The sequence below is a fragment of the Tripterygium wilfordii genome, chromosome 10 (assembly GCF_013401445.1).
Source record: "Tripterygium wilfordii isolate XIE 37 chromosome 10, ASM1340144v1, whole genome shotgun sequence".
In the NCBI taxonomy this organism is placed as follows: domain Eukaryota; kingdom Viridiplantae; phylum Streptophyta; class Magnoliopsida; order Celastrales; family Celastraceae; genus Tripterygium; species Tripterygium wilfordii.
In genome coordinates this window covers 3,108,042-3,130,235 of record NC_052241.1, presented here as the reverse complement: position 1 = coordinate 3,130,235, position 22,194 = coordinate 3,108,042, and the positions used below count along the sequence as shown (strand labels likewise).

Sequence of the window (22,194 nt, the reverse complement as noted above, 5' to 3'; positions counted from 1 at the left end):
CCTAACCCATTTAAAAACATTATAGAGTATTCATGTGGTCTTTTCCCACATTTCTCCGTCCATGACATCATCAGTTTTTTATTTTTTTTCCTTTTCTGAAACGAATCTTCAAAATAATTTATCTCTCAAAATAAATGATAGAAAAAAAAATATTTTTTAAATCAACATGAAAAACTCTTTTAAACAAGATCACTCATCAATATATTCTGAGATGAAATACAGTAGAAATAATTTATTTAAAGTGCATATAATTTATCTGCAGTGTATATATTTTATCTACAGTGTCTATAATTTAATTTATCTATAGTGCATATAATTTATTTGTAGCGTATATAATTTAATTTATTTGTGATGCATATAATTTATCCGCATTATATATAATTTATCTGTAGGGCATATAATATAAATTATATGCACTGCACATACAATTATCTTTAATGTAAATAAATTTCAATATATATTAATCATAACAAAACCACAACAGATGATGCAGATAAATTTATTAAAGATAAACTTGTCTCTATGCGACTCACAGTCTGATAGGCAAAATTTAAGAATTAATTTGACATCTAAAACGTTTGAATCTTTAAAAATGTATTAGACACATAACTCTTTGGATCTTTGAGTATTCTTTCAAACGCCTTAAAAATCGTCTCAATCAGAGCTCAAATAAGTGAGTTATGATTGTCCGAACAAAGTGATGTCTGAAACACAATTCCAATGCAAAAATTTGACCCCAATTTGACCTCTAAAATGTTTGAATCTCTAAATATGTATTAAACACAATTCTATGGGTCTTAGAGTATTCTTTCAAATACCATAAAAATCGTCTCAATCAGAGTTAAAACAAGCAAGTTATGGCTATCCATAACTCCGACGCGTGAATTTTGAGCCTTTAAAATGTTCGAATCTCCAAAAAATTATTAAACACAATTCTATGGGCCTTCAATCTTCTTCGAATGCCATAAAAATCATCTCGATCAGAGTTCAAATGAGTGAGTTATGGCTGTTCAATCACACTAACATCAAAAAAGATATTTAATTATTGAAATTTAAAAGTAAAACAAGGGTTGAGGGTCATAAAAAAGATATTTTAAATAATTTGGCCTTAATGGAATAAATATTATCCACTTATCACTTATGGATCTTATGGATTGAAATAAATTAGAATAGAGACCCGTTGCTAATTAACTGTTTTTTGTCATGAGTAATGGATTTCCCTCCTCGTTTTAAACTAGATTGTTGGGTCATACCTCAAGAAGAGTTACTTGAGCTTCACATGGAAGAGTTAGAGGAAATGGTAACTCGATCAGAACCAACCAGTCTCAAGCATATGGGAGTAAGTTAAATAGTTTAATTATCCTTATTTTGTATTATATCACCTGAGTTTTGACAATATTTTTTTTGCATAAACGAAGTGGCAATTGTAATTGTTGGTTGTGGTGGTGGTGTTGGTAGCGGTCATGGTAGTGGTGTTGGTGGTGGTGGTCATGACGATGATGAGATACAAGAAGATGACCTTGATTTCACTAACTTTGAATAGCAATTAAAAAGTAATTAAAAAGTGATGTAAAGATGTGTAGATAAAATTTTCCATTATTCTTCTGATGTTTTTCCTCTTGGTTAATGAAAATCAAGTTTCTCTTCTTTAAAAAAAAAAATTTAAGTCATTTTCTATTATTTTGGAGTACATCTTTATATCATTCAACCCAAGCACTCAGCAAACAGCGACTCTGAAGCTTGCATATGCTATATCAAGGGTAATTATCTAAAGCTCAAGACTGAAGCATTAGAGACAAATAAAAAACACATGAAAATCAGGTGGAAAAAAAAATTTAAGACAAAAATCTAATCCAAAATGACCACTAGCAAGTAGCAACGCTAAGAGTATTTAACAATCTACTGCTCCATCGGTTGATGCCACTGATTTGCCAGCAGTAGTTTTTCTATAATACTCTTCAGTGCCGGAGCGCTTACCCCACATTTCTTATCAGTAAAGCAGGATCTGCCTTCTTCAGCTGCCTTGCAGAGCTGTGGATCCATTGGTACTTTTCCAAGAAAAGGGACATTCATCTCCCTGCACATCTTTGCTGCACCACCGGCACTGCTATCAAATATCTCAGTGAAAGCAATCAGATCTACCCTTTCGGGTGCTTCTGTTTTCATGAATTCCAAAAACGCCTCAGTGACATCTGTATGCTCACCAGTCTCTGTCATTTTCATAAACCTAAAATCTGTCAAAGGCTGGCTCAACCCACTCATATTCTCAACAACCCCCAGAATCGGTACACCTACTTTCTTGCAGAAACTCACTTCTTTGCGGACATCAATCAGAGAAACCTGTTGTGGAGTAGTAACAATGATTGCACCATCTATTCCTGTTGCTTGGAGAAATTGCACGATTGAGATGTGCTCATCCGAGGTTCCAGGTGGGGCATCAACCACCAAAAAATCAAGCTCTCCCCAGTACACATCCTTCAGGAATTGTTTGATGAGTCCATTCTTGCGCGGTCCCCTCCATATAACAGCATCATCAGGGTCAGGGAGCATGAACCCAATTGACATCACCCCAAGGTTGGACTCAACATAGACAGGAGACCAGCCAAGATTGCTCTGGTGAATATCTTGACCTTCCAGGCCAAGCATCTTTGGGATGCTTGGGCCACAAATGTCGATATCCAGGAGACCCACCTGGAAGTCCATAGCTGCTAGTGCGTATGAGAGCTGAGCAGAGAATGTGCTCTTGCCAACTCCACCCTTCCCAGATAAGACTAGGATTTTGTGCTTAACAGTAGCCAGTCTTTCAGCAATTGCAACCAAGTCTGCAGAAACAACATATGTAGAATAAGCAAAATATGCAACTTTTAAAAATCGGGAACAGGACTGGATTAAGTCTTTTGTATATAAGTTTTGATTTCACTTATATATGAAGAAACTTGAAAAAAAAATGAGAATATGTTACATTCCCATCAAATGAAATTCATGTACATCAGATCTTAAAGTTTCAATTGCTAATTTAAATTGCATTCCAAGTATTATTTAGGTCAGTAAAGATGTTAATTCAAGTATATACTTCTAGAAACAGTTCCCAGTTTCTGCTACTGCAAGATTCCACTAAGTCGTGAACCATTTTTGGCACATACTTTGGGGGAAATCTGCATATTCGTCCAGCCTTAACGCAAAGAAGACTTTAACATGTTTTCCAAAGGAAAAGATCATATAAACAGCTCCAAATAAGTTTACTTTCACAAGAATAACTGATGGTCCAATGTTTACATTGTCCAAACATGAAACACCCACATTCCCGCAGATGTTAACAACTTTCATGTGTTTTCTCTCAACAACAAATTATTTGCTTCATTCATAATGAACTAGTATACAGGCGCTCAAACTAAAGGGTTGCAATATTTTTAGACTGGCAGTCGTGACATGTACAAGCACAAGCCCCGTTTGATCCAAGAAGACTTATCATCACATTTGTATATTTGATTCCATAACATAAAAATAAATAGAAATCAACAATTATACCACCCACTATACCATCTTCAGTTAAAAGTCATGTTCAGAATCTATCTCATTGTGCCATATCCAATTATCCACAAACAGTGCTATCAAGTATCAACAATTGATAGCAATAAGAATTCCAAAATTGAAAAGAAACATAAATGGGAATGATAGCTTAACTTTATTCAACAATGACGGATTATAGCTTAAACACTGCATTAAAAAAATCCACAAAATCTCCAGGGAACAAGAAAGGAAACACTAACATTAGCTAGCCTCTATATGGCCATATCATCACAGAGAGGTACAGGTACAGGTACAAAAAATCCCAACTAACACAGAAGCCCCATAGAAAAAGAACCATCAGTGAAGCATCATAAAGATTTTTTTTAATATCAATTATACAAACACAATAAATTTTCCAAACCGAAAAGAAAATATCTTTTGAGAGAAATCTAGAGCAGGTATTAGGAGACAAAAGAAACGGGTTGCCCCTACACATATAGAAGCATACCAGGGTCAGGGCCTTTGGGGGTTGTGGCACAGACTTCTTGATTGGGGCATCCCTCGCATGCATCAGATTTACCGGCAGACTCAGATTGAGGTCCTGGGCAATCTGTACCAATACCCACAAAGAAATACTCCGTATTTAAATTTCTTGAACCGAAATTTGCGAAGGTAAAATTAAAGAGCAAGATGCATACGTTCATTGGCGTTTTCAGGGATTTCACCGTTCTCCATGGCAGAGGAAGGAAGGGTGAGAGAGCTGCAACAACAACACTAACGCACTAATCAAGATGCATATTGATAAAAATTGGCTTTATTACAAACTCATAAGAATATTGATCCTAATATATCGAAACTTCCCTTGGAAAAAAACAACAACTAGTTCTGGGAATATTAGCTGAAAGTTGGATGACTACACTAAACAGTAAGAAGTTTTCGCACTCACCGTGAAACAAAATTGACAGGAACGCTTGAAGTTTTTCTGCAGAGGAGGAACAACAGACAGAAATGAAACAGCCTTGCTGGCAGTCAATTAGGGTTAGGGAGGAGGAGGAAGCAATCGAAGAGACGAAGAGGAGGGGAAGTCGCGACATTTTGTTTTATATTATTTTTTAAACAGAAAATTGTAGAAAAATATCTTTCCAACAGTAGACCCGACAAAAAAAAAAGGCAAAAATACACATTCCGTCCTTAAATTTTTTTTTTGTCTTAAAATCGTCCTTGAACTATCTAGACATTTTCTGTTTGTCCCTGATTTCATTCCGACGACAGAAAAACATATGTGGCTCACCACGTGGCATATTTGTTACAACTAGCAAGCCATCTGGGCTTTTTTTACATGATGGCATCCAAGTAAGCATTAGGGGTATAAGATGAAACCCTAGCTCAATTTCGTGATTTCAGATCTCCATTAGATCTAGGAAGATGCACGCAGCTGGAAGGAAGGCGCACGAGCTACAATCGTTGTTCAGGTATGTGTTTTCCATTGTAAAACAGGCTGTAGCTTTTGATTTTGGTATGGGTTTCCCATTCATTGAGAAATAGGTTGTACGGCTATTGATTTTAGGGTTTCTTATGCCATTGATTTCAAGCTCTGTCTAACTTGTAGGCATCCTAAAATGGTGAAGACACGTGCATCTAGGTTCAAAGCCCCTTCCGTTTCACAAGAAGATGATGAGGAAGTGCAGAGTGAAAGTGGTGATGAAAGTAGTGATAGTGATGATAGTGTCACGAATGTGAGATTTGATGATAGTGAGGATGACAACTTGGATGATGATACGTTTCTCAGGTACACGGATGTTGGGGTTAAGGGCATTGTGGGGAGGAATGAAGAGTTTATATATTTGGGGCTTGATGACGCAGTTGTGTTCAGTGATGCAAAGTATGCTTTTGATTCATTTGACACAATTGATGGTTCAACTGAAGAAGAGGCATGTGTTCAAGGCAGTGAAGCATATGGATAGCTTCAAGTGGTATCTGGGTATTAAATTTCCAAGTAGGGATGTTTTCAAGGATGCATTGGCTACTTATGGCATTCAAGGTGGCTAGTGTTTGAAGTGGATAAAGTTTGACAACATCAGGGCAAGAGTTGGTTGTGCAGAAGGTTGCAATTTTCTACTAATTTGTTCAAAGCTCAAGGGTGCTGACACATGGGAGTTGAAGACAGTTTTCAATGAACATGCTTGTGAGAGGATAAGTGGGAACAATCTACTGAATTCGAAATGGCTTACCAACCGTTTGGTTGATAAAATGAGAAGAAAAAGATGAAGCTGTCAGAGATAATGCAGAAGATTAGGGACAAGTACACAACTGATATCAGCAAAACATTAACCTCAAGAGCAAGGAAGAAAGCCTTAGAGGTAGTCCATGGAAGCTATGCAGAACAATATAAGAGGTTGAATGACTTCTGTGTAGAGATTCAGAGATCAAATCCTGGCAGCACATGTGGTCTTCATGTTGATTATGATTTTGGATATTCTGATGAAGTTGTTTGTATGGTTTGTATATGGATGTGGATAACTTGTATAGGTTTTTTTTAGTTGAAGGACAAAAAGTGTTACATTTTGATAGTTTGAGAACAAAACGTTGTGTTTTAACAAAGTTTGCCAATTGAGATTTTTTCGATATGTCAACTAGGCACCACGTTGGCTTTTTTCGACATCAATCAGACTTTAGGGACAAAACTAGTACGTTTGGATAGTTTGAGTATGATTTTAGGACCAAAAAAAGTTTAGGGACGAAATTGAAACCTGGGGTCATAGTTAAGGGATGAAATGTGTATTTTTGCAAAGAAAATTGGTTTCAGATCAGACAACATCAAATATTTTCGAAATATTTACATATCCAGACTCTAACTCACATTAGATTTCGAACGTAGTTAATTGATCAAACTCATACTAGCTTAAATCTGGATAAGTAAACCGGACAATAATCTAATTCGGTTTAGGATTCGGACAAGTAAACTAGACAAGATTTGTGTGTTTGGACCCGAATTCTGGACATTTAATTTATGTTCAAACTTGGTTTTATCCAGGTGGAACAAATTCGGTCATTCGGATCAGATAAATTTTTGTCACCCTACCCAACATTCCTATTATTTGGGCCGGAAAACTTCCTGACAGTTGTTATCTCAATACCACTAACAGGCCCAACTTATAGAGTGACCCAACAGCTATATCATATATGGGCCAGCCTGTTCCATAGTCAAAATCCCTAAGACCGCCGAGAATACTTTTGAAAGTTTGAACGAGGGGCTGATTCCCCAATTGAGTATTTTTGATCGTTATAACGGTGATTTCTGAGTCTCCTTCGCCGACGATTATATACTGGATGATTTTATCTTCCGCAACTTCGATGGCTAGTTGTGTGGCCGAGCACTCTCCCACTGTAGGATCCTTTGTCGGGGTAGACTCTGCTTGTGCAAGCAGCAGGTTGGCTGGTGACCGGCAACAGAAATTCTTGAGAATCATAAACGAATCGCCATGGGGTGGCCATTGCAAGTATCTGAGCGTTTGTTACATTTTTCGGCAATGGCGTTATTCGTTGTGATCCATCAAAATCCATTGCATTGAGAGCATGCAGCTTGGATTTGCGGCTTTCTTCAGGCTGTGAACTGAGGTATTGTTGAGAATCATCTTTGCCCTAGTCACGAATTTCTGGTGCCAATTTCAATTGGCAATTGCATTACTGACTAAATTTTTAGACTTTCACCTTTAAATTACACATATTGTTAGTCCTTAATAGTCCATTAAAAGTGAGTCGAAAGGCACAAACAAGCATGGTTTTTTTTTAAAATTTTTTTTTATGGTTAATTAAGCAACTATAAATAAAACCGGGTCTTTTGTATTCCCTAAACCAAGACCGTTCTCTTTCATTCCGGGGTTTTTTTTTTTGTATCATTTGTCCTCCCGCGCTTTTCAACGACTCTGTTATTTCTCTCTCTTTCTCAGGTACTTTCTTTGCAATACTCTGGCTAATATTTTTTTGGTATTCTTTAACATGATGCATTTGACAATGAATCAATCTTTATGAAATTCTGTTTCTTGTTTGATTACATTCTGTTCATTTCATGAGGAGTTGAACTAAATCAGGTTTCTCCATAACGTTAGGCTTCTTGATATAATATCGCACTAACCCAGAAAGAAATTGCATTTGTATCAAAATGAGTTCATTTATGATCTCTCAATCATGGTGTGTGATGGTTTCTTTGGTTGCAATGCATTCATACTCTTCTTTGTTTTGTGTTTCAATGTTGGGTTTTTATCTTTCTTGTTGAATGAGATAATTTCTCCGATTTCATATCTAATGGATTTAATTCTTGTTGGCTCCATGTTTGAATCTGTGGTGTTGTACACATTTTTGAGTCATTTCAAGATTGCATTCTAATTTCTTCTTTTTGTTTGATTACACTCTGTTCGTATGGTATGTAGTTAATCTCTCGTTGTTTCTTAAATTTGGTTTCTTGACATGATAATCGCATAAGAAATTTGTATCTGTGTTAAAATGAGTTAAAGAGTCAGAGATTTGAGTATACTTATGGACATAGAGTATTTCATTCATATTCTTATTCCGTTCTATGTTTCATTGCTGGGTTTCACTCTTGTTTTTATGAGATAGTTTCTCCAAGTTTTTATGTAATGCATTCTTGGCGGTTCAATGTATGAATTTGTGATTTTCTTTTTGTCATTTTGTGGGTCTAAAATAAGAAAGATTTCTGATTCATTTCAAGGTTGCTTCTTAGTACAATTCTCTGTTTTGGGAATTTATACTGGTGAAAATGTTTTAACAGATCAAAAGTTTTAGGTACCAAGAATCATGCCACCGCTGGATATCTATGGGAACCACTTCTTGCTTACCTCAGAAGTCACTGTAAAAGCTATGAATGATGCTTACAAACTGCAATTAGCATCTGAAGTCGCTGAGGTTGCAGTGAATAATCCACTTGGGAACTACGAATGCTTCCTTAAGAATGTTGTGCCAGTAATTCATAATCCAAATCCATCTGAGGAATGCAAACTTTGCAAACCAAGGCGGTTCTATGGTTTTCTCTGCGAGCACCAAGTACCAAACATTTCTCTTGCTGCTATCTGGAAATGGTATGACAGACCCAGAAGCCACGGATTGGAAGTTGAGGCAAAAGATTCAAGAAACAATGAGAATAAGTTTCATTTTGTGCCGAAGTTTCAGCAGTTCAACTGTTTGGTCATACACCACTCTCCATCTCCAACCCTGAAACCAAAACATGGAAATTTATGAAAGTGGGAAGTATTGTATGCCCTCTCTCCAAGTCCAAAACTGAAACCAGTGCAGCTGCTGTGAATCTTGTCGAGGAGAAAAGTACTGTATGCCCTCTCTCCGATGCCAACCCTGAAACCAGTGCAGCTCCAGTGAATCAAGTAGAGGAGGGATGTACTGTATGCTCTCTCTCCAATTCCAACCCTCAAACCAAAACAGGGAAATTTATTAAGTTGGGAAGTTTTACATTTACATGCCTTCTCTCCAAGACCAACTCTGAAACCAGTGCAGCTGCTGTAAATCTTGTAGAGGCGGGAAGTACTGTATGCCCTCTCTCCAATGCCAAGTCTGAAACCAGTGCAGCTGCAGTGAATAATGTAGAGGAGGGAAGTACTGTATGCCCTCTCTCCAATGCCGACCCTGAAACCAGTGCAGTTGCAGTGAATCAAGTAGAGGAGGGAAGTACTGTATGCCCTCTCTCCAATGCCAACCCTGAAAAGAATGCAGCTCCTGTGAATCGTATAAAGACAGGAAGTATTTTATTTCCAGAACCATACTGCTCGGCGAATAATCCTGAAGTCATATTTGAATTTCTTGAATCTGAGCAGCTCCAGCAGCGAAAGCCTTTCCTTAAAAAGTAAGCGAATTTGTTTAGTCAATGCCTGGACACTATGACACGTGCCTTTCTTCATTCACATTAGTCTCTTCTAATCTTGCAGAATTGAAGAGCTATTTGAAGTTGGAAGTTCTAATCATCCAATGTATGGTGACGCACAGAAACTATATTCTTCTCTGCATGATATACACCCTGCATCTTGGTGAGGACTAGTGAACATGACATTTGATTTCAATGTATTTTTGTTTTTTTTTAATCTGGAGAATTGGCTCTTAGCAGTTAGCACACTCCTACTCAAATGATGACTCGCAGGTTTTCAGTGGCATGGTATCCGGAAGGGGATTTTAATGCGTCATTTTTGACTTATCATTCACTGGGACATTTGGTTGAGAAACTGATCACTCCAATTGATTTACTCCAAAAGGAGGAAACATCTGTTATTGCCTTCCCAGTTTTAGGATTGGCAAGTCACAATGCACAGGTGAAGTGTGACAGATTTAAGTTGCATTTGGAGTTAAATCTTAAATGTCTGCAAGGGGAACTTGAATTTAGGAAGTAAAGATTGCGATTATGTTTATTGAATTGGTATATAGACCTCACAATCTTGAATTTGTAGGAAGAAGCCTGGTTTCAGCTGAGAATTCCTGGAAAGGCTCCCGCGGCAGAAAATCGTGTCTTCGACAGAAGTTTTACTCTCGAAGAACGGGTACAAGCATTGGAGGAAAATGCTTCACGCTTTTCTAGAGGTTGTGTTTGCATAGGGAATTCCGTGGTATTCAATCAACACCCAGACTACGAATTATTTATTTCCCAGCAACGCTGAGAGGAGACAAAGAGGTAGTGGAACCTATAGAATAGAGTTTTGTAGAGATGGTTGGAGACCTGTCCTACATTACAGTTCTATCAAAATACATGATTAGTACTGTTGTCTGAGAAAGCTTGCAAATTAAACTTGTTTTGGTTCTTTTACATAGTATTGAAAATATTCCAGCCATCTCGTTTCCTTGTATGGCTTAAATGTGTGTTGTTACTCAATCTTAGATCTCTTTTCTTCTGGTGATGATAGTTGTATGATCATTTTTTTCTCTAGATGAAATGTTAACATGTTGTTTCATATATAGGACTCAGCTTTAGAGTAATTACTAATTGGACAAATGTTTAAAGAAAAATTTGCTGCTAGGGTCAGCGGTTGCCTATTCAAGTTTTCTTTGATTGGCAAGCCCGTGGTCTTTGACGATGTTGTACTTTTCGCAGGAGATGAAACATTTGAAATGCTGATATGCTATGAGCAACCTTCTTAATGGCATCAGTGATATGTCCAAAAGCTTATATAATGGGTAAGATTCAGACGTCAACACATACAAAATGATAGAAGAGTTTGTTTCAACAAAATATCTTGAGAACCGGATTCACAACAAATTTATAAGTTTATAAGCACAACCAGAGCCTCAACAATGATGGGTTCAAATTTCATAACTCGTCATTCAAACATTCAACAAATAGCCATAAAAACATACTTCGTTAACGCTATAGTAAATCGATTAAATTTAAATCATTCCAAATAAAAATATTGAATTTAAATCATTAAGCGTAGGTTCATAAATTTGTTTCTTGATGAAATTTATTTGCACCCCACCATTTACTAAGTACACCTCAAAAACTTACAAAAAACCTAATCTATCAGTACCCTCACTGATCTTACGATTATCAGCCCCAAATCATTCTCTCCCTCCTCACCTACCCTCCCCACCATCCCTGGTAACGTTTGCTCTTACATGTCTTGCTATATGTTGAGCAATTTTCTTTGGATCTAGTGATTTTTCACTAAAAGGGATCTTAATCCCGCTTCCTCTAACCACATAACTTTTTTCAAGAACTTTTCCTTGATATTCACACTTCAGCCGTTCTTTCACCTCCTCCAAAAAATCTTCTATGCTACCTCTCTCCTCCACAATACCAAAGGAACTGGTCCACGACTTTGTAGGATCACAAATTCTATGAGGATGACTTCCCTTTTGTGGTGCCGTAAACCATCTCTTTCATGTGACTTCGCTTTTAACTTATTACCCTTATGAGAGATACATATGGATGTTCCTCAAGCTTTTGGTGGCAACACCAGATCATCTGGATTTGTGTTCTGTGTTGATTTGTGTCTTGTGATTTTAGAGAGAATGAGAAAAGAGTGAGAGAGGCTTTGGACCAAGATGAATTGGAAATTAGAGTTCAAGGGATATAAATTGAGTTTTTTAGGGGAAAAAAAAAACACAAAATGGGGTGAACTCATAATTGTTATATTTTTAGGTGGGGTTTATTTAAAGTGAGGTGTACTCAGTAAATAATGGGATGTAAATAATGTTCATCTTGTTTCTTACATACACTGATGAAAGCTAATAATCTTACTATTTTTTCATTCTCATAAAAATAAATAATATTTTGACAAATTTAAGCAAAAAATTTGTCCCTTCACAAGGAAACCCAGCAACTTGCCGCCTCATTTCAAATCTAAAACCATTACTAACCTACTAACATTATCATATGACGATCACAACAATCCGCACCCCCAGTCAGCCTCTGCATTCTCCTTCGAGAGCTCCCATCCCACTCAACTCTCCCAACCCTAGCCCTAATTTTCCTCCGTAGCTTCGTACCTCCACCATCGGTCAAGTAATACAGTTCCTCATAGTCTCCGTGTTCAATTTGTGGTAAGTTGTTTGGAGTATCCGATTGTTCTGCTATGATATTGTTCTAATTTCTAACTTGTGGAAATCCAAGGTCGATCTGTGAGATTTTGTTGTTCGTTAGGTTTAATCTTTAATCAGGCAATCGATGTTTGGTGCTGAATCTTAGTTGGACCTCGTTGAATATCTCTGTAGAGTTTATTATTGTTAGATTGTATAATAACGTGACATGAACAACCAAAGTTTTGGTGTTATTTTCTTTTGTTTCATCTTCTCGATGAAAACTGCAGACTACATACGATCAATTAAGTTGACAAGTGATCGATTTCACACCCGTAATTCTTCTGGTCAGTACAACTGTAGCACAACACTTATTCATGCTTTTTGTGCATCTATATCCCCTTTTAATTGGAGCTGAATAAACTGCTACAACAAGGTGTTACACTGGCATTGGCACTCTGGCAGTTGTAATAGCAAACTAAGAAGAGGCAAATATATGACAAAGAGATTTGGAATGACAATCTTTCCAAACAGTACAAAGACTATTAGTTTGGTCTCCCAATTTTTGAGAGTTGCCTGGGCAGTTGGTCTTTAGTCCTTGAAATCCTATTATTAGGTAACATAGAAATTGAAAAGGGATAATGCTGGTGGTGTTTGCGGGTACCAGGTTAGGAGGCATTAGATACCTCTCATAAACTGCACCTGAACCCTGTCAGATATTTTGATCTCTTGAAATTCTAATTTTGTTGTATCTGTCTAGGAACTCTGTAATTAGTTCAGAGTTTTTTGTGTGTGAATGAAGCATGTTTGGGAGTTATGTGAATCAAAGGAAGGGAAAAAACAATTTCCTGGGATTAACCACGACTACCATCGTTGTTCAAGCTTGCTGAGACCTTACCACCATTTAATTTACTAGATGTACGTCAGCACATGAAAAATTGGTTGCTCCATTAATTCATTCATTATTATCCTGTAAGAGGCAGAAGATTGATAAATTTTTGAGCTATATCACTTTCCTTCAATTGAGGGAAACTATGATTGAGATTATTTGAACATGAGGAAATGCTTAAAGATGACTCATTCCTTTGTTTAAAATCCGAGATAAATTATTGATTAGATTATATTTCATTGAGGGTTTCTTGCTTTTCCTCTTGCTATTGCTCCGCTCACTTTCTAAGTGAAATCTGATTGTCCTCATAGGTGATGTTAACTTGGTTTCATTGCTCCTTTCAGCCTGAATTAGAGTTGAACCATTTTTTCAACTGGTCACAGCTTGCATTTGATTGATCCCCATCCATCCCTCTGTGCTTATGTCATGAAGTCTCCACACCACATTTTGTGTTCTGTTAATTCAAGAAAATAAATTGGTAATTGAATTCAGTTAAATTTGAATGGTAGGCATTGCATTGCTATTAGAGGTATGTTCTCTTACTAAGAAAAAAGCTCAATTGTTTTACACTGCATTTTAATTCTGAAGAGTTAAATAAACTGCTCTTAGATTGTGAATTGGCAGTTTATAAGTTGCAGAACTATTAAGTAGAGCTTTATGCACCAGTTTAGTTAACTATGTAAATATTCTTTGCTCTTGATCTCTCTAGGCGTAATTTTATTTATGTTTGGCACTGATGGGGCAATATCATTCTGAATAGGACATGGTCTGGCTGTCATGTGCGATAAATGACCTTGACTTGGGTGAGAGATTACACATACAAGTAGAATACAAGTTTATGAAATGCCTGAGACGGGTAAAGTTCTCAATAGATGTTCATTCACAACAATTGGGGCCATTTTAAGTGAGCCAGTTCTGGATTGTTGTTGCAAGAAGATGCCAATGGTTAACTGTTATTGGAATAACGTTAAGAACTTAAGTATACTGGTTTTTCTTTTACGTGCTTGATTCGTAAGCATACGATGATATAATCCTACTCTACTCCAGAAACATACATCAAATCTTCAAGGTTAGTTTTATTCTCTGGTTTGTTTTGAATTATTGTTTTCCTTCTTTTCCTTTATTCTGATATTTATGAGGACTACTGTTCTGTCTTTCATTCTGAAAGTGATGCTTTCATTTTTCCTTTGAGAATGGTGTGTTAATTCCCAAGTAGACTAGTTGAGCTTGCTGTCCCAAAAGAAAAGCCTAGTATGAGTTCCACCTACCATCAGCTCATGGCAAAAATTTTCTTTGCCTCTACATAAGAACTGGGAGGAAAAAGTCAATGGATCTGTTCCAGCATTAAGTTTGCACACACACATTATTGTAGTAGATACAAAAATGGACTGGGCAAAAGTAGAGATAGAAATGGAGATGGAGCAGAAGAGTGTGAAAGAATAGCTGAAATATAGATTGAGCAGCGGAGTGCAAAATAATAGTAGAAATAGAAAGAGAAATGGAGGAAATCCTTCCCCTCCAAATCCAACGCCATGACCCAAGGCATGCAATGCTAACTAAAAAATAAATTTCTGAACTTCAAATCAGTCAACCATCTATTTTTATGATTTTGAACTTGAAATCATAAAATTAATAATACCTAGCATACAAACATGTCACTGGTACAATAAATACAGTGAGCTATCTTATGTCACTGTTGTAATAAGATCAGTGAGCTAATTATGATAATGATCTAGGCTTCAATGACAATAAATGTTGATTATACATATCGTGATCCCCTCATTGATCTAGTTGAGTGGTCGAACCAGTTGATGATATAGTGCTTTTAGGCTGGGACGAAGCAGTTGATGTGCTGCTCTGTGGGGAACTCTGGCTAGATGATGATTCCGTGAAAAAAATGATGTGTTCATCATTGTCATCAAACATCTGCAGAGACCTTGGAAGAGGGGGCATGCTTACATCCACTACCCCCTCTAGAATCTGGACTACCTTACCCATTGATGGCCTACAAGTTTCATCGTCGTGGATGCACCAACAAGCGACTTTACAGACTCTTGTGAGCTCTTCTACATCAGCATTTTTCTCCAGCCTACGGTCTAATAAGCTAAGGATGTCTCCGCCTTGTATTATTTGGTTTGCAGCCCAAGTAGGGAAGAATTTCACCTTCCCAGCCTCAAATTCCCTTGCATTTCTTTCTCCAGATACAAGTTCAAGAATCATCATTCCATAGCTGTACACGTCGGCTTTGGCAGTGATTGCTACTCCTGAAATCCACTCTGGTGCTAGATAACCTCTCGTTCCTCTCATGGTTGTCAGTACCTTGCTAAATTCCCGCCCGACAAGCTTTGCAAGGCCAAAATCTGCCACTTTTGGACAAAACTCAGCATCTAGAAGAATGTTTTCTGGCTTTATGTCACAGTGTATGATGCAGTCTCGACACTTTTCATGAAGATAGGTTAACCCTCTAGCTGTCCCCAAAGCAATTTGGTACCTTGTTTTCCAGTCTAGGACCTTCAAGTTCTTTTCATGGAAAAGATGGGAATCTAAAGAACCATTGGGCATATAATCGTAGACCAGCAACTTTCTATTACCCTCCGAACAGAATCCACGAAGACGAACGAGATTAAAATGCTGGATCATTCCGATTGTGGTAACTTCTGTGCGAAATTGCTTCTCCCCTTGGCTGACGCTTTCTAGCTTCTTCACAGCAATGACAGTGGAATCTGGCAACACGCCTTTGAAAACAGAACCAAAGCCACCTCCACCCAATTTCTCTGAGAAATTCTTTGTCGCATTTTGCAAGTACTTGAACCCAAAAGCCAACAATGAGCCCTCTACTGCTTTTACTTTTATGCTTCTTCTCATTCGATGTCTTATGTATATAATACCAAGAATGACTAGGAAAACAACTGCGCCCACCGAGCCAACAATAAGCCGTCGAACTAATTTCACATTGGGGCTGACTGAAAATATGTCGCTCTTGCCATTTGCAAGGCTAGTACTTCCACTCTGCAGACTCGTTTTCCTCTCACAACCGCCAGAATAATCCTGCAAATCCCAATCAGTTTTTGACTTCGGTTCAAAACCTGTCGAACAAGTACAATGCGAATTATTATTACAGTTTCCAAATGCTCCACAAAAATAGAAAACTTCGCATGGTTGCCTTGGTTGGGACCAAAACAAATTCCATTCTTTGGAGCTTTCTAACCATGTCAGTAGTTGAATCCGGCCCGAAACATCCATCACAAACCGAGATATGATGGACTTGTCTTTCATAGAAAAGGTGAGATACTCGTAGTCGTTGGTAACATAGCTGAAGTAGTAATTATCGCTTGGTGTCATTTCATATACTCCACCGAAGATTTTGTTGCTCCAGTATATTTGAAACCAAATCAGTCCATAATACTGGCTGAGTTCATTTGGGCCCAACGCGAAACTGAAGAGGCCTGATGCAGGATCTTGTTCATTTTTCCATGAAATGAGATTCTTGGTCCCTCCATTCAGTCGAAGTCTGCCACCAGGAAGCCATGTATCTGTTGGATGATAAAAACTCTGCCATAATAAATCTGTTGAGTTAGACCCATCTCTCAGAACAAGATTTCCGTCATCAAGAAGAGCTGCTTCTACTGGAGATGAACTGGTAGACTCCAAACTTGTTGACCAGATAGGACTACTGGACTCGTCGAAGAGAACTAGATTACCATCTGAGATTCTCAACTCCGAAGAGAGTATATCAGAGATGGGTCGGTCTCTATTTGCCACCCAAACTATGGTCTTTGTAGAAACTTTGCCGTACCACATGCCTATATAGTAGTTAGATGAGTTAACTGGTTTGAAGAATCCGAGTACGAAATCCCCACCTGCAGAGACAAGTGTCCGGTCACCGGAGAGATATTGGTTACCAGAGATGGTGTCGGCTCCAAAGGAGTGGTGGAAATTAAGTGAGAAGTACATGAATATAACGAATACCAAGAACCATGGATTGTTGTTGGCATCCATGGCTGAATAATCTTCCGTAGATGAGATGTAGATATTCAAGAAACGCAAATATCAGATGGATTATCAAATATCTACAAGAAAACAAGAAAAGAAGAATGGGTCTCAAAGGGCAGCAGAGAGATTCAAACACCGAAGTGGAAAAAAAAAATTGGTTGTCTTAGCGGACATTTTCGTTAATAAGAAATCTGTTGACTCATCTGTCAAGACTCAAAAGTCAATGATTAGATTTATGGCATACAAAGAAGACTGACCAACTGATTTTTGAATGGAGAAAACTTGCATTTCACAGGAATAGTTGCGTTTGAAGCAGTCATACCATAACAATAATAAGTATGTTGTGACTTCCACCATCAAACAAAGATGAATGGATGAGATGGCATAAGTGGAGTGATGATTTTTTTTTACTGAATCAGATCGCACAAGAAAATTTTGAGAAACAATTATCTGTCGATACCATTGGAGTGAGAAAAAAAATCATCTACTAGTAACATGAAGAATCAAAGAAGGCAAAGCTTTTGACATTCTTTTTTCCTTTTTTTTTTTTTGACTTTTTGGCTAAGTTTCTGCCATGAACTTAATCATTACATACCATGGGAGTGGAGTAACAATGGAAAATAGTAAATGGCAATAATGGTACCACAACTCCAGGTAGAAAGATTCACAATTGTTTTGGCATGTCATCTGATAGTTGCGATGGCTGACTACATAAAGCAAGCAAATAACCATGGACTCCAGCAAAGGCAAGGCTTATGCGGTAAATTTGATTAGAAGAACACCATTATCAGGGAAGAATCACGATGAAAAATGGGAAAAAAATTAAAAATGGTGATAATGATGAGTGCACCATGTGAAAAAGTATTCAAAAGGAAATTATAAACAGACTTGTCATATGTTAAAAGTGAATTACTATTACGAAATGTTTGCAAGTGCACAAATCGTTTCAAGTAATAAAGTGATGAATCAATTATGGTTCCCACGAGAATATTTTAGCAATTCAATTAAGTATCAATTATGGTCAAGTCCTGCGCTATTTGCAGAACCAAGTTTGTTTTTTCTCTAACAACTAATGTGAAACAAGTAATTAAAGCAATTAACAAGTAAATTAAAGCAAGCAATCAAATCAAACCCAAGTAATTAAATTAAGTATTCAAATGCTAGGGCACCCAATGTCACCACTACCTAATCCAATTATATTCCTTTGGTTCGTTAATCCTAAATTCCTAATTCAATTGTTGACAATCGATTTCCCTTTCCTATTCAATGTTTCATTCTTTATTACACCAAAAGTATTTTCAATATTAATCCCTATTATTCCTGATATTCGGATTTAAATATTAAAAACCCATTAAGAACATAGATAATTGTATAGTGATTGCATAAGTCATACATCTATATTCCTATGGTTCATGAACCCTATGTCATCCATGGTGAGAAGCAACCCTAAATATCTCCTTCCGATCTCCACCTAGACAACTCTCATTTGGATGGTGATCAAACACCCAAAAACATTAAACACAGCCATAGATAATCAACAAAGAACAAGAAATCCATAATCACATACCAAGTTTATAGAATCATCAAAGATGGGATTCCATTAGGACCTTAGTTAGAGGATTAGTTCCTCATGGCATTCAAATACATATCAAAATCCATAATAACAATCATGGATACAAGAATAAGAGAGACAGAAAAACCCATGAATCCCTTTCTTCTCCAAGCTCATATGCTACCTCCAACAAGTACTCCAAAACCCTAGCCTTCAGGAATGAAGTAAAAACCTAATTTCTACCCTTGTATACCACTAAAACCTTTGTGCCATTTTTCTAACAAATTGGTGTTGTTTTGAACTTGACCCACTTGAGTTTGGGGGCATTTCCGTGAAGTTTCGAAACACAAAATCACGAACTAGGTTGGTCCAATCGATCGAGCTTAATATATGATCAATCGGAGTTCTTCACTGGAGTTCAAACTGAGCTAGATCAACATAACCCGATTGATCGGGATCCCACTCTAATCAATCGGAATTTGGCTCTAGCAGTCAAATCTTCTTATCTTGGCTCGTTTTGGTTCTCTTTTATTCGATTCACGCCTTACCTAAAATGCACAAACATGAACTACTTAAGCAGAATCAATCCTCAAACGACTCAAAACAATCCAAAAATACGTGTAAAGGATGCACAAATACATGTATATAATTGACACATCAATTACCTTGAACTTTATATATTCTATACATTCCAGAATCTAGCATAATGGATACAAGGAAGATAAAAGCATTCTTGCACTTCCAAAAGTCAAAATTGAACTTCGCAGTATATTTTCAACTGAAGATACTACTTTTTTGAATGGTAAAGAGCAACATGAAATTAACTTTTTGAGAGCTCACCTAGGTGATCGCCAACCTTGAAAAGTAATCAAATAGAACTTTCACTTTCCACAATCTTTGCTCCACATCGTTTCCGTCTCAACGCACTCACCCTGCTCAGATAAACTCCCAATGCGGTATTTTTTCTTTTCCTCTTTTCGGCATTAGGATTAAAATCTCTAAAACAATATTTGCTTTCGTTAGTTGCAACTCTCTTGCCTTCCTCTTCCTTCTCATGTTTAACATATAACGTTTGTGATGTTTGCCTTACTCCACATAGGCGACCGAAATAGTAAAGAGGTTCAACATAGCAAGCTGATGCAGAGACAATGCCCTTCATGTTGATTGGCTTTGCAAGTTCTATAAACTCCTGTATCTCTGTAAAGCTTGAGTGATCAGAATATGGAACTGAATATATGTACTGGTGGAATCTATCTATGGATCTTAAATTCCCAGTCATCTCATCAGCTTTCCCACCATTTGAACTTGATCTGCTTCTTCTGTAATGAGATGTTAAAAGAGAACCGAAAAGATTAGCATTTCCTTTTGTTGGTTTCACCCACGGAAGACCAGATGGCATGATTCCAATAGTTGGACGCATCGCATTCAAGCTCTCCAGAGTGTCGATATTAAAACTATAACGAGGAACAGCTCGTATTCTAGTAAGAGTTGTTTTGGTCGTAAAAATGTCATGGAATCCAAGAAGATGCATGGTCTGCAAGCGTTCTGGCCACACCCAAATCTATACAAGAGAAAACAAAACTGTGAACAACTGAACAGCGATGCTCTCAAGAAAGATAAATGAATACAATGGTAAAATTTAAACAGGGCTGTTGAATCAATCTTTGAGCTGATACAGGTGTAAAGGAGAGATGAGAAAGGAAAGAAAACTTGGATGGGGCACAAACACAATATGTATACAAGAGAGAGTTATGTTACTTAGCTTTATTAACAGAGACAGACCTTTGTTTTCAGCTTGCGCGAAATGTGGATTAATAGATCTTCCTTCCCCAGAGAGTCAATCCCAATGATGATGTCATGTTCTGGATGTGAAGCAATTATGTCAACAACCTGTGATCAACAAGGAATGGAATTAGCATCCAAAGAAAAAGCTTCTGAGGTGCTTTGGCCTTCCATTGGTGAAGTACTGCAACGCCCTACAGTAAACAATATATTAATTCGCTAATGAAGTAGACTAAGTTGCATACCTCACAAACTTTGCAGAAATTATTAAAGAAAAGCTGAGCATCTCTAGTATTATCTTTATCTATATAATGCTAAATATAAGTAGTTGAAAAAACAAATCATAGAGGGTGACTAAAGTTCTCTCTGTTTCTTAGTGTGTTACATTTTCTTCAGCAAAGAAATCTGCTCAAAGTATTACATTCTGTACAAGCTCCAAAGAATTAATGTTGAATCAACTACATGTGCATATAGCTTATCAGAGTATTGATTATGTGCAAGGTGTTTTAAGTTCATATTGTCAGTCAAACTAGGAGAAAATTTAAGAAAACAAAATTTACAAGAAATCTGAAATGTGAAACACCTGCTGAGCAGCTACTTCTCGAGATGGAAAAACATATGATGGATTACAGTAGGTGTTATCCAAATAAAGGATGTCAATTACATCATTCTTGAGGGCATCACGGAGAATGGTCCTTCCTTTCTTCGCTCTCTCACTATCTGCTTCCCAGCGGAAATCACCAGTATAAAGCAGGCAACCAAAATTTCCACGGAACAGGAACATAACTGCACCTGGTGGATAATAGAACACTGAAATTTTGGAGGGGAAAAAAAACATTTCTGCTCGCGCAGGAAGTTTTAGTCTCTAGAACAAAATAACAGTAGTACATGTGATCCTGGTAATTGCTAGCTATTTTAGCACCTTATCCATTTCATACATTAACAAACTAAGTCAAAGTACTAGACTATTTACTGAATACCAAACAATAAGGCCAGGCTACTGAAACAAACTAGTTCTCTTTGAATGATAATAAGCGCGCGCATACTCTCATGAATGAGGAATATATAAAATGAATTCTCAGTCAATCAAATACGATTTATAATAAACTGAAAGTACGTGAACATGTCAAATAATTAATCTCACTGTCCTAACAAGCAAGAACAGAAATCTTGAAGCTCAGTTTAATTCCTTCTCTGAGTCTGAGAACTAAAATCAAACAGTTACTGTGCACTCAAGTACAATCATGAACATACCAGGGCAGTGATGAGCATCAATGGCCATAACTTGCACAACCGTTTCAGATCCAGACGAAGGAGAGACCAGGGGAACGGAGTACCAGGATCCATCTTCGAGGACACGGAGCAACGATAGATCGAAATCGGGGAACTTGAAGGGGAAGAGTTTGGCAGTTATTCGGGAGCAGAAGAGCGGACCCCTGGACCACGCCGAGGTCAATCCACTCGTGTGGTCCGAGTGCAGGTGTGTAAGCAAGTACGCCTGACTCCCCTGCGACCATCGATCCACCGAGATCAGGCCTTTCTCCATCTGCGAGTGCTGCGTGCCTTCTCCGTTTTTCAGAGAGAAGTAATCGCGATAATTATGTTTTGGCGGTGAAATTTGATCTGAAAATTTTGAAAGCGCCAGTCTATAATTTTGATTTACACAACGAAGAAACGACACCGTACTTATGTGCCCATGAGCTTGTGGCCCAACCCATTTGGCTGATACTCAGCCCGTAATAATTGATGGGCGTTTCTACAAAACCGTTTGAAATGGAATGCAATGCGCTTGATTATTATTCATTAGTATTCATTAGCTCAGTATTAAACTGATTAGTGTTAAATGGCAGACTTATGACCTGTAAATATGAATGGGTGTATCTACATTTGTTGCTTTTTGTTTTCTCAATGCTCGTCGACATTGCTATCTCAAGTTTTT

The 22,194-nt window shown here is 37.4% G+C and overlaps 4 protein-coding genes across 6 annotated transcripts; 1 reads left to right on the top strand and 3 right to left on the bottom strand.

Moving 5' to 3' along the window:
- Positions 1 to 1,647: 1,647 nt before the first annotated feature.
- On the bottom strand, positions 1,648 to 4,602 carry LOC120006847 (cytosolic Fe-S cluster assembly factor NBP35-like). 2 transcript variants are annotated; one of them, XM_038856952.1, is made up of 4 exons: positions 4,457 to 4,602; positions 4,209 to 4,270; positions 4,019 to 4,120; positions 1,648 to 2,822 (listed from the first exon to the last, which is right to left on the bottom strand). In XM_038856952.1, exons 2-4 carry the CDS (start codon positions 4,243 to 4,245, stop codon positions 1,900 to 1,902), a joined length of 1,062 nt encoding a protein of 353 aa, XP_038712880.1. In that variant the 5' UTR covers positions 4,246 to 4,270; positions 4,457 to 4,602; the 3' UTR covers positions 1,648 to 1,899. The 2 variants fall into 2 exon arrangements, with proteins under 2 accessions (XP_038712880.1, XP_038712882.1); XM_038856954.1 differs by having other exon boundaries at positions 4,209 to 4,284; positions 4,457 to 4,572.
- Positions 4,603 to 8,723: 4,121 nt separating this feature from the next.
- LOC120007908 lies at positions 8,724 to 10,469 on the top strand. The gene is made up of 3 exons (XM_038858390.1): positions 8,724 to 9,382; positions 9,465 to 9,563; positions 9,674 to 10,469. Exons 1-3 carry the CDS (start codon positions 8,763 to 8,765, stop codon positions 9,918 to 9,920), a joined length of 966 nt encoding a protein of 321 aa, XP_038714318.1. The 5' UTR covers positions 8,724 to 8,762; the 3' UTR covers positions 9,921 to 10,469.
- A 4,042-nt stretch (positions 10,470 to 14,511) lies between these two features.
- LOC120006854 (G-type lectin S-receptor-like serine/threonine-protein kinase At2g19130) lies at positions 14,512 to 17,075 on the bottom strand. Its single transcript, XM_038856961.1, has one exon. The coding sequence runs from the start codon at positions 16,925 to 16,927 to the stop codon at positions 14,708 to 14,710; it is 2,220 nt and encodes a 739-aa protein (XP_038712889.1). The 5' UTR covers positions 16,928 to 17,075; the 3' UTR covers positions 14,512 to 14,707.
- LOC120006855 (5' exonuclease Apollo) lies at positions 16,874 to 21,939 on the bottom strand. Of its 2 annotated transcripts, none has more exons than XM_038856963.1 (5): positions 21,510 to 21,939; positions 20,839 to 21,047; positions 20,256 to 20,363; positions 19,314 to 20,034; positions 16,874 to 16,998 (listed from the first exon to the last, which is right to left on the bottom strand). In XM_038856963.1, the coding sequence occupies exons 1-4, from the start codon at positions 21,799 to 21,801 to the stop codon at positions 19,342 to 19,344; spliced, it is 1,302 nt and encodes a 433-aa protein (XP_038712891.1). In that variant the 5' UTR covers positions 21,802 to 21,939; the 3' UTR covers positions 16,874 to 16,998; positions 19,314 to 19,341. The 2 variants fall into 2 exon arrangements, with proteins under 2 accessions (XP_038712891.1, XP_038712890.1); XM_038856962.1 differs by lacking the exon at positions 16,874 to 16,998 and adding an exon at positions 18,432 to 19,021.
- Between the last annotated feature and the right edge of the window lie 255 nt (positions 21,940 to 22,194).

Excerpts from the sequence above, each read along its gene's own strand:
- LOC120006854 (XM_038856961.1), bottom strand. The coding sequence starts at position 16,927 with ATGGATGCCAACAACAATCCATGGTTCTTGGTATTCGTTATATTCATG.
- LOC120006855 (XM_038856963.1), bottom strand. The coding sequence starts at position 21,801 with ATGGAGAAAGGCCTGATCTCGGTGGATCGATGGTCGCAGGGGAGTCAG. Across the intron at positions 21,048-21,509 it reads TGATGCTCATCACTGCCCTG|GTGCAGTTATGTTCCTGTTC; the intron begins GTATGTTCATGA and ends ATTATCCACCAG. Across the intron at positions 20,364-20,838 it reads GAGAAGTAGCTGCTCAGCAG|GTTGTTGACATAATTGCTTC; the intron begins GTGTTTCACATT and ends TGTTGATCACAG.
- LOC120006847 (XM_038856952.1), bottom strand. The coding sequence starts at position 4,245 with ATGGAGAACGGTGAAATCCCTGAAAACGCCAATGAAC. Across the intron at positions 4,121-4,208 it reads CCCTGAAAACGCCAATGAAC|ATTGCCCAGGACCTCAATCT; the intron begins GTATGCATCTTG and ends GTATTGGTACAG. Across the intron at positions 2,823-4,018 it reads CCCCAAAGGCCCTGACCCTG|ACTTGGTTGCAATTGCTGAA; the intron begins GTATGCTTCTAT and ends TTGTTTCTGCAG.
- LOC120007908 (XM_038858390.1), top strand. The coding sequence starts at position 8,763 with ATGAAAGTGGGAAGTATTGTATGCCCTCTCTCCAAGTCCAAAACTGAA. Across the intron at positions 9,383-9,464 it reads CGAAAGCCTTTCCTTAAAAA|AATTGAAGAGCTATTTGAAG; the intron begins GTAAGCGAATTT and ends CTAATCTTGCAG. Across the intron at positions 9,564-9,673 it reads GATATACACCCTGCATCTTG|GTTTTCAGTGGCATGGTATC; the intron begins GTGAGGACTAGT and ends GATGACTCGCAG.